This window comes from Haliaeetus leucocephalus, unplaced genomic scaffold, assembly GCF_000737465.1.
Source record: "Haliaeetus leucocephalus isolate CR32 unplaced genomic scaffold, Haliaeetus_leucocephalus-4.0 Scaffold240, whole genome shotgun sequence".
Classification (NCBI taxonomy): Eukaryota; Metazoa; Chordata; class Aves; order Accipitriformes; family Accipitridae; genus Haliaeetus; species Haliaeetus leucocephalus.
The window spans coordinates 11,987,749-11,999,791 of NW_010972676.1; the positions used below are offsets into that span (position 1 = coordinate 11,987,749).

At 36.7% G+C, this 12,043-nt stretch overlaps 1 protein-coding gene across 1 annotated transcript in view; it reads right to left on the reverse strand.

Moving 5' to 3' along the window:
* Positions 1-12,043, reverse strand: part of DLG1 (discs, large homolog 1 (Drosophila)) — a 175,067-nt gene that overhangs the window by 65,833 nt on the left and 97,191 nt on the right. Inside the window, exons 5-6 of the mRNA XM_010568436.1 lie at positions 5,200-5,298; positions 201-254 (exon numbers count right to left, since the gene is read on the reverse strand). Coding sequence (XP_010566738.1) covers positions 201-254; positions 5,200-5,298 — 153 coding nt within the window. The remainder of the gene's footprint in view (positions 1-200; positions 255-5,199; positions 5,299-12,043) is intronic.

Sequence of the window (12,043 nt, forward strand, 5' to 3'; positions counted from 1 at the left end):
CACGAAAAATTCAAACCCCCCCCCCCCCCCCTTTCATGAAATGGCTGTTTAAGGACTTCAAGAAACCATGAGGACAGCTGACAAAATCAAGCACCATCAGAGAAGTAAAATAGGTTTTATTACACAGTAACAACAGACCTACACAACTACATACATAAAACATTATCTAAAGTTATAATTGAAAGCAAGTGTAGGCTTACGTATGTTGGAGTCTCCAAAGAATCTGTATTCACCAGCACTGGAGGGGGATTTGCCTTTAACAAAAGAATAAAAAAAATAATTATACAGCATAAGAGAAAGCAATACTAATGATAATTATACAACATTTAATTTGCTGTGTTTCTCAAAGTTCTGTTAAAAGGTAGCCTCAGCCCAAAAACCTCAAAAATTCACCTTCTGAAACACTTGTTTCTACCCTGAACAAATTGCTTTCATGCCACAAAACCATACTCCTCCAAAATTCTGAGCTCATATTTTATATACAAGTTCTGTCATTTATTATCCCGTTTTTCAACAGAAAACCTAGGTCATGCTACCATTTGACATGATGCCAGTTACCATAGTACTTGTGGTATGACATTCAGAAGTTGATTTACCAGCCAATATCTTAAAACCAAGTTTTGGTGGATTTGATTCCTTTCTTCCTACCAGGAAGACTCCCCCTCTCCCCTGCCTTCAGCCTGCAAAATGGAAACTTGCAGAAATACAAACTTAGGGAAGAGAGGATCTACAAAACTGACTTGTGAAAGCAAATCCACAGCAGACATTAATCTACTGCACAGCAGCATGTGTTTCCATCAGAAAATTGTTATGGATTCACAAGCCATAAGCAATCAGAGATTATTGCTACAGAAATATGAAACAATATAGCATTCTTGCTAGCCAGGAACTGGTAGAATAAGCTAACACTTTTACTCTCTGATATTATTGAGAATTTTTCTATGAAAAATGCAGTTTTAACTGAAAGAAAATCCATACAGACTGGTGGCATTTATCTGAAATACTTCCAAATAAACAAATTTCCTGTTTTTGCATCAATTTTCTGCCTTTAAGATAGGCAGCTTCTAGCCTGCTCTAAGAACAACAAAAAAAGCGTGCAGATATATTCCAGGCTCCAAATACTGTTGACGTATTAAGTTCAACAGGACCTACAAACTCAGTAGCACAAAACAAAGCTAACCTCCTTACTGTTTTAATGAAGCTGAGATTTTTTTTGTATGTATAAAAATTCATCATCTTTAAAATTGAGACATTCTTTTTTTTTTTCCCCCTTAGATCTCTTATGTGTGCGTGTGGAAATAAATTTAGGGACAGTTTAACAGGCTGCAATAGAAGCTAGTATTAAACTCATTCAAAGATAAACTCAAGACCTACAAAAACACGACAATTACATTAACCTACTCACACCCTGCGTTTTAGTTTCACTACCATGACAGCAACATACTTCTGAAGAATTTATGATTTTTACAAGCTCCCAAAAGCTAGAAAGTGATGACTCAGAAGTTCCTTACAAAAAAGCTGAAATGAATAATCTACCATCGCTAAACAGGAGTCATCAATCTACTATCAGGTATGCTGTGTCAGAAATTAGGCCTGTATCATTTAATAAGTACTGAAATCAGGCGGTATCTATGCAAGTTAACAGAGTAGACCATTAAAAAAAGGAACCAAAAAGGATGACACTTATGACTGTCAAGATGCCATCAAACGCCTTTCTCACCCAGCAATTCTTTCAGCAGAAGCATGGGCACACTTTATGCAGTACAGAAATAAAGTATTAGTTACTAATACATGACAAAAACCTCTGTCAAAACAATGCTATACCTCACAACCATCTTCTGCCATTAAGTTATATCTCAATTTCTGCTTCTTATTCAAGTGCAGGTTCTATTAAAATAAGATTAAATTAAAAATAAGATCCTGTGCTAAAAATACCAATCAATTAAAATATGCATAACCATCCCTGCAAGAGCTTTACAATTAACACAATTCTAAGAAAAACAAAACAACACACTGTATTAAAGAGAACATGACTGAATATGAGGCATTAGGAGTCTAATCTCCACTGGATCTACCAGGGACCAGCATACATACATTTGTTTTATATTTGTGTATCAACTATGAAAAAAATTTTAATTTGTAAATAGAAAATAAAACAAGGATTAATTTTGAAAGTTCAGTCATGTTCTTTACATTTCACTCAATTTTGGAATTTATTATTTAATATTAGGATTCTGTAATATTCAAGTATATTCAACAAAAGCAGTGCCAGTTAATGCTGGTTTCCCATGGATCCTTTTCTTGAGGTTGACAAATGTTCTTCTTTTAATGTCTTAAAAAAATAAGATGGAGACTCACTAAAAACAAATTGCTATTAGTAGGTGAGATTTCTATGTGAACAGTATGTTTGAGACACAAACTAGCCAACCAATGCAAAATACCTTCTGTAAGTTAAGTGATTATTCCTAACACTCCTTCTGCATTTATGTGAATTCTCCATCAAGAGGCAATAATTTACTATCATTTCCAAGCAGGAAGCGGAAAAGCTTTGTGCTAGGCATTCCGAAGGTATGCCTGGACACTGCAAAAACACAGGACAACATCTAACTCAAAACATCAAATGTTTTTGAAAGGAAGACCGGGTATTTCAGTCTGTTTTGCAAGAGTTCTCCAAATTACCTAACACTTTCAAGCTTCTGTGCCAGGGCTTATTCAAATATTTAAAAGCCATTTGACAAGTTTATTTACAAGCAGACTAAGGGCTTGCCTAAAGGGTAAAGTGATTAACAAAATAGAGATGTATCTATTGCACAAAAATGCATGTGCCAAATCCAAAGTTGATTATAACTTTCTATGGTATTTTCTAATTGCTTAGAATCACAAATGACACAGAATTACACAGCTAACTCCAGCAGACATTTATATGAACTCAGGAGGCAGAGGCACAGACCACTCAATTCTTACTCTTCTGCTTGTAATCCAGTATCACCAATGGGCAGTAATGCTGTCACAGCAATGGCAGTCAAAAAAAAATACAGCACTAATTATTTTGTTTTAAATTAAGTTTAGCCTACTGGCAATTCCCTGAAAGTAAATGCTACTGGAGACTCACTTATCTTTATCCATCAAGCCTGACAATGGAAGTCCATCCACTGGTTGCACTAGTCTGTCTGCCTCAAATCCTGATGTGAGCAGAATCCATCAACAAGAAGGAAATATTTCTGAAACTAATCAAATCTCTGGTCTGCCTCTTGGGAAAAGTATAGGTGACAGATTCATGTAAACACACATCCACTAGAAATTGCACTACAAAACAGCCAACTGTAAAAATTTTTGATAATTATTGGACACTGTAAAATTTAACAATGTAGCCGAGATAAAAAAAGATTACTATCTGTTGCAAGTTTAGCCACATTGCTTGAAAGCAGACCTTAAGAAAAAAGAATACTGACGTATATCCCACAAAAATATCCCAGTAATAGTCTGGATAGCTTATCATCGTTTGAGATTTTTGCACTGAAATAAAAGCAGAATGCTATTCTATATGCAAAAATATAACCTATCCTTAATTATTCTATAGCTTGCCATGCTGTGGTCACATGTTCCAAGTTATATGCAAGATATTAATGTTAATTAATGTTTACTGCTTTCACTTGTTTTGACAGGGTTGGGGGTTTTTTTGTGTGTTGACATTATGTGACCTAAAGAATGAAGGTCCAGAAGGGAAGCACGTTTTATGAGTCAAATATATTTGGAATAGAGGAGTAAAAAAAAACCCCAAACCCCCTTTTGTATTCTAAATCTCCCCAAGGACACTGTGTGGATTGTCCGGCTCATGGTTCACAAACAAGTTTCACCGTGTGTAGCGCACACAGGCGACTCATGGGGGGTTACAAAAGCGACCCAGCCTTGGGTTGCCTTGAGGCCCCGTCCCTCTGCAGAGATGACTCACTCACGGGGAGCTGTGTAGACAGCTTAGCCCTGGGTTGTCTGATAAACCCTAAACTAAACAGGGCGGTGGCTGCGCCATTCAAAGAACCAAAACCTGAACTGAGCCTTGAAATCCCTTAACAAATAGTATGCCCTGAGTCTCAGTCCAACCACTATTCAGCTGCCTGAGGAAGCAAGCACAGTACAGAAAAGCTGGAGGGTTTCAGCTTCAGTTGCAAACGACAACCTTGCCCATCAAATGATGACAGACCAGCAAAAGAAAGAAAGATAAGGGGAAACTCCACTCACATATACATAATCCACTCAGGCATGTATCATAATCGACTCGCGCATAGCAATACACACTGTTCCACAAGTCAGGGCATAAAAACCCTTAAGATTCAGGTTGCAAATCAGGGAGCCACTTCTCCAACTATACAGTTGGCTTGTGAAGGAGACCCTTCCCCCCCTTGATCAGGATGCCGGTCGAGGTAGCTTCCCTGGGATTGAGAGCCCTTACCTGGAGGGGTAAGTGAATATTGTTTATGCTTTAAGTTTGTAAACACGTGTGTGCTTGTGGTTGTCTGTGAATTGCTTGTGGCTCTAATAGTGTACTACTCTTGCTTTTAAAATTGCAGTAGTGCATTCCTCCACTGTATCTGTAAAACCTGCAATAGTGGCGTGTTAAGTCTGTAAGTGAAGTTCAAACAAATCATTTGCTTGAAACTTGCAGTTAAATCTGTAAGTGAAGTTCACATCATTTGCTTGAACCTTGCAGTTAAGTCTCTTTCCACCACAGACACTAATACCAACAAACAGCTGAGAACATTAGAAACACCATACGAGTGTAATCAATGAGAGACATACATTAAGTAGTAGTATATGAGATGAGACAACAATTTTCTATAAATAAATAAATCAAGCAATAACACTTTATTAAGGGTGAAATGGCTCTAAAACTATTGTGTGAAGACAAAATATCCTATTGCTTCTTTCCATTCTTTTGGGTTTTTTTTCTTTAGTTATTTCACAACTTTCTAATATACTTCCATATGAAAATACGGATATTTTAAATGGATTAAAAGCTGCTATAAAAACAAAAATTAGGATGAAACTCTAGTGTATTGTTCATTAAGCTATTTTACAGTTCATTTCAAACCTGTGTGTGAGAGTACCAAAAAGTGGTTTTAAACAAAGCAATAAAATAAACTGAATAAAGAAAATTTGAACAAATTTAACAAAAAAAAAAAGAAATAAAAGAATAGAAACCTGTGGTATGGTGGATGGGATGACAGTGGTCTCAGCAGGGACTGGTGGGACAGGAATCACAGGGACAATGGGAGAAGAGGAAGGAACAGCTTCTGTGGGCTAAAAATCACCAACAAAATGTCAAAATGACAAAAACTAGGAAAACATTTTAAAACAAGAAGATTCAAATTTAACAGCTTAAAAAAAATCTGAAATATCATATGGATTTGGAGACTATAACTACAACTGAAGACAAATAACCACCTTTATGCTGTATATGGCAGTGCATCCCCAGCAATGTGCTAATGTCAAAGAACCGAAAGTAGTAAGACATATCCAGATTGCTTATTCATACCAAGTTACTCACCTTGCAGTACAGAGTAATGAGACTTTGGGGTCCCAACAGAAAACCTGTTCATGTCAGTGGACAGACTCAGGCTTTTTGTGGGCTGGTTTCACAACAGAAGCCCTTCACCAATATACAACAGAGTGCAAAAGCAGGGTAACAGTGGCTAAAGTTGATAGCACCGAACAAAGTTAATATTCCTCTTTGATAAGCGGGGTGGGGGGTGGGTGGGGTGTGTCAGAAGACATTAAGGTTTCTAAACTGGGCAAAAATCAAAGAAAATCTTTTAGTCAAATGGGCAGAAGATCCTAAAACAGATTCATTCTACCTCTCAGAGATGCTCATACAGGTTTACCATAAGCCTTCAGACTAGCAGAATTTTGGTCTTAGGAATTTTCATTAAAATAATAATCAGGAAAGCTACTGACACTCAGGCTGCAAGGGAACAAGATTACAAACAGCATTTTGAGCAAAACGTTGACTCAGATCATTTTGAGATGTTAACATACTGGTTGTCAACAAGCTGTCAGCAACATAAACTACTGGCAACTATCATCAAAATTACAAGCTGAACAGCACATGAAAGCTCTCACAACTTAGTTGTTCCAAGACACTCTTGTGATCTTTAAATATAATGAAGCATAATGACAAAAGAAAATACTAAATTCTGAAAATGAACCAAAACCCCAGAACATAACAGTATTAAAATATCTCAAACTTTTAAAATGTTTACAAGACAAAGCAACATACACCAACAGCATACACCAAATTAAAGAGTAAAAACAAATATTAAAGAAACCTGAACCAGTCCAAGAGCAACAACCCTTATTAAATGTACATATGGTATTTCTACTTTTTTTTTAACTCAAAGTCAATCTATCCAAAATGAACAGCTGGTGAAAAATGTTGCAGTTATTGAAAGATGTAAGAACAAGATATATTTGGTATCTTGAGAGATTACTACTAATGTCATTTAAACATCCTTACATCTACGGACAACAGCACAATCTTTCAAAGCGTTAAAAAAAGGAGGATGGGGGAGAATCTAAATTGGTCTAGAAAAATGACAATACACATTTTGCAAACGATGTGGGTAATGCTCAGTGCAACAAACCTACAGTTATTGGAAGAACGATACAACCTTTAGAGGACCGATCAAATTAAATAGCTTGAGCAATCACTCAGCCCTGCACATGCAAAAAATAAGCCACCCCTTCAAGCCTGCCTTGTTCCAAAGTAAGCAGTTTCCCATGTATGTACACAGTAAATAGCCTGTTAACCAAAATTTCAGATACGCACATATTACATATCAAAATATAACACAACATTAAGGCTGAAAAGATAAGTATTAGCAGGTCAGAGAAATTCCAGCTTTACAGTTACAACTCCTGCAATAAGAGAAAGTTAAACTGAAGTTATACTTAGATACTGACCATATACTTCCCTGCCCTTTGACTTGGCAAACTAACTGAGCAAGTTGCAGCTGCTTTCCTCATGGGCCAGTCTGCACCCCTGTCTTTACACCAAATGGCAGCTCTATTTTCCTGCTTCCTTCCTTTTATCAGTTCTTAACTCCTATGTCTCTCTGGGCTTCTCATTCCCAAATGCTTCAAGAACCCTCCCAACCAGTTCCAATTTTTAGCCTTATTATTTTAAAACTGACATTGTTCGAAGTCCTTCAATTCTTTCAGGTTCTGGTCTCATCAGCTATTAGTACTGTCACTGTATTTTCCCTTTGTGCTGTTGGTTTAGTATGCACTGACTCTTAAAAGCTGCTCCCTGCTCCTCCAAGCGTCCTAGCAATGTTCCCGTTGAGTCTCCTCCACTACCATGTGGGTGAGGGAAGAGGTGACAACACTGGCAACCACTTTCAAAGGATCTGCAAATCCAACTGAAGGTAAGACTGTCTTCACTTAAATGTTTCATGGAATACAGTGAACTGATGTAGGCACTATGGCTACCACAAGGAAAGACAATGCAAGAAATTAAAAGATTTTTAATCATCAGAGAAAGAAGACCTGGAACTTCCTTATGACAGAAGAATGCTAATTTTATTTTAGTATGGTACATAATCAGTCTGAAAATGATTATATGATACAGGTATCTGTGAGATCAGCTAGATAAGGTCCAATAACCCACAGTATCGCTTTCAATGCTCCGCTTCCCAGGAATTTCCAAGAATCACTTGTAAGTTTTAGGAATTGTCCAAAAATACACTAAAGTATTCTGAAAAACAAAAGCTTCTCCTCAAAATAACTTTAAAGACATCTGACTAAAACATTTAATTATCTTGGTTTAAATGGACACAAACTAATCCAAGCTATGAAGAAAGTAGTGGGCCAATTAAAAACCTTGTGTTGAATACATAGGAACTGTAGCACATAATTATGATAGACTATTATATATATAGGAATGCATGACTTAAACAGTAACTCACTTTAACAGAGCCAGTCCGCCTAACTAAGTGTTCTAACACCTACAGTGAAAAGCCATTCTGTTACAACAGTATGATAAATCTCAAGTAATTTTTTTTTAAAGTTTAAGGATGGACTTTAAAATTTATATACAAAAAAATAATCATTTAAGTGATATGTTTAAAAAAAGCTGAGATAATAATGCCTTTAAGTGATCAGTTAAAACAAATGCCTCCAAATCTAAGTCCAGATGTTGTGAAAAGGAAGAACACACCCATTTTCTCATGTTTAACCAACACACACAGTAACTCCTTCTGTGAGGAAATATCAATTAACCTGAAATTAAATCAGAGTACCATACACATCCTGAAGCAGACCAACTAAACCAGCAAATTCTATAATGCTGCTCTTTGTAAAGTACTAAAAGATACATTTTGGAGAACAAAAATCAAGCAAACCAGACTTTCCTCACTTTCAAGAAATTACTGTAAAAAAAACTCACACTGTATAGAGTGCAACAACCTTAATGGGAAAATGCTGAGCAGAAGTATTTCTTTGCCAGCCCAGATTCAATTATTGCTACTTTGATTTCTAGTGATAAAATACAAAAGAAAATTAAGTAACAAAGTCTCTAGAAATAGCAGAGATAAAACTACAGAAAGAAAGAAGTGTGACATACTTTCTATGGTTTGCATCAAAAATGCACATCTATAAACACCTAGTGCAATACATACCTTTTCTAAAGAACAATTAGAACATGAGCCATCAGACATCCAACCACTAGCAGCTTTTACTTTTGCTGTGCTTTTTGTAGGACTCTTTTTTACACTATCACGTAGGTTTATGAATTTTCCTCTGTGTTTGGAAGACACCGGCAGCGTGGATGAGCTAAAAGATGTACGAATGCTCAGTGCCCGCTGCTGATGTTGGAAAGGCTGCTTTGGCTGCATATGAAGATTTTGACGTATTTCCATTCTTGGGCTCCTTGTTAAATCGGTGAGCTTGAGCGTTCCCATTTCACGGTCATCTGTAGCACCACAGTATTTGTAGTCATGACAGTAAGTAGTCATGAAATTAACAACACAAATAGTCCTTTTTGAAAAAAAAAAATATGGAGGGAAAATAAACCAAAATATTGCTTCCTGAGAAAGTTAAAAATATGACTGTTTTCTAGATTATGGTCATAGGAAGAAACATTAAATGCTGTTTCAGCTAGTACTGCATGTTGTGTACTCTCTCACACTATTTAAAGAGCACCATTGAACCACCACAAAACAGTCAATTTGCTGGGCATAAATAATCAATGCAATGCACAAATTATTGAATAGATGGCAAGAGTCATCTGACTTTATTTATTAAAAAGAAACTATGAAAGGTTACAGTTATTTTCTTTCCCTCATAAGCTTCCACTATCCCTAAACTTTGTTGTATTTTTACCACCTCAAAACTTCTCCAAGGTTTACAAATAGGAAATTTTAAAATATACCAATTCCTCTACTTTTCTGAACACTTTATGGGGGCTGAAAACTAAGGAATTTAAAGGAGCTTATGATGAAAAGTATATGAATTGTGAATGGGCAGATATGTTGTACAAGATTTCAACATTAAACTTCCATCATAGAAAACAAATCTGTTCAGACCATAACAATGGCAAGAATTACTTTGTGCTAGTAATTTTAAGAGTTGCATTTCCATGAAACACAGCAGCACTGATACCACAATTTTAAGGTGTACATTGTTTAAATTAAAAGAAAAAAATTAAACAAACCTGAGTTATTATTTTATTAATTCAGTTTTTAATGCCAGGGATACGTGATCTCTGTATTACATTTTCACCCCAATTTTCAGAACAAAAAAGCTTCAAAGCAACTCCTACCCCCCCCAAAAGCACACAATAAGGAGCTAGCTTGATTTAATCATGCTGTTGAATATTTAACTTTACCAGCCAATTTTAAATTAATCATTCTAAAAAGAGGTAAGGATCAAAAGTTAATTTTCCAGAGTCTACATGAAAATGGACAGCTAAATAGAGACATCTATATTCCTAGCCTTACAGAAGGAAGAAGCAGGCTCAAGTCAGTGGTCATACAGTCTTCTCGACAGTGGACACACAACCAGCATTTGCACAGCTCTGGGCCAGCCACAGCACACACCATCTGCCTCTTGCCCCATGGGTCTGTTCTAGGAATATGCTGTGAATCTGAATATCTAGCACTAGATATGATAAGAATGAAGGACACCAGCCCATAGGAAACAAAGCTTGATTATATCAGCTGTACTGTATTCAATAAAATGGAGAAAGTTCATCAGTCCATAGCATTTCCTACACTTTCCTACACAAATCTGAATATTTAAATAATATGAGTTAGCATAATTTTTACACAAAGAATAAAAATCTAGAACTACAGACCTAAGTACAAACATTTCCAGTTATTTATAACATGGATATTAAGAGATAAATAGGAACTGACAGATGCTCCTCTAATCACCAAGAGCTGCCAGGTCTCATCTTCTACCCAGAATGGATGCAATCAAGAGCTGCATAACGCATCATTAATGCAATATTCATAAATGCAGAGACAGAAAGGTTTCTGGCCAATGACAGGAAGCTAGAAATGTGTTGGTCATACAAAGAGTTGTAGACTTGCACATGCATATGGTAGGTATGTCTTTTGCCTTTGAAGTATCAGGGAGCTGGAGGACTCTGTCCCACTAATACATATGGGCAGATGCACGGCAATTGTTCTATTCTAGACAACCCAAGAATCTAGATTTTGCTATTGAAGAGCAAAGGCAGAGAGGAAGATAACCATGTTGTTAATGTGCATATAGGTAAACAGTTCAAAACCAGCACATCACAACAAACTTTTTCTCCCTTGAGAAATTTCCACAGATGCATTAATACTGAACAATTATCAGGCACATTCCCCAGCCTGCAGGAATTATTTGGACAGAGGCTGTGCCTTGTGTCAAAGCTTCTGTATCAGTATCCTCTTTGGCAACGGTGTGCCAAATGACTGCTTTTGTAGACCACAGACAAACATTTTTTTTTTCCAGAGATGTTATCAGAATTGCTTGAGGTTTAGCAAGCTGCATTCATACCACCCATTTTACTTGCATATCAGTACTTGCTATTTTCTACACAGCATGACATTGTCTAATTACGAAAATGTAGAAAGGAAGAAGCAAGTGGTTTGGGGTATTAGGCTTTTCTCTTGTGTACATAATAAATCCCAAAACAGGTGATGTTCCAGATTCAACAGGAACATCTTATTCCTGGAGGCATCAACTTCATGGAAAACACATAGACCAAGTAGCCTCTTGATTAAAAAGAAAATCAGCTTTGAAGTGTGCTAAGTGAGAAAGTGAGGGCAAGGGGAAGAGATGCTGGATACCATATGCTTGGAAACCCAGTTGTCTGGCTTTCTGTATTCTCCTCCAAACAAAAAAAGGGAAGACACAAGGCAAAAGATGAGACGCAAAGGAATTCACATCTCTGCAGTGTGCTTTCAGACACGCTGACTTTAGTGGCAAAAGAATGAAGATGACGTAGAAGATAACTGGTAACAGTATAAGTTTTTCTGCAAGTCCTCATGCCTTTGGTCCCCAAGATGATATTAATAAGATATCAATAATTAAAAGAAAACAAAAACTTGAAGGCCCTTGTAGTTCCAAGAGCAACAGTCGAGGCACCAGAACACAGCCAAGGAACAGGAGGTACAGGCAGAACACCTAACTCATCCAGGGCTGGACGGTGTGCCAGGGCAACCTCCAGTGAAAAAGCTTAGGCTGCATTGAAATTTAGTGTTATGCAAGTATGGAAAGTGAATACAGCATCTTGGTCAAATAAAAATGGGAAGAAGGGGAAAGGAATATATAATCAAAGTGTGGTAAGGCTTATCTATAACAATCATGGTGTAAACAAAATGAAAACAGAAAACAGCAAAAAAAAAGGAAAAAAAAGTAGAGAAGGCAAGAAGAATGATATTAAAAGAGATTAATCAGATATTTGAGAGTCACAGGGATCATTCTGCCCAATTACATTCACATGTGTGAGGTAAGGCAGAGCCTGCCTTGCAGTCACACCAGTAAGGGGAAGGAAGAA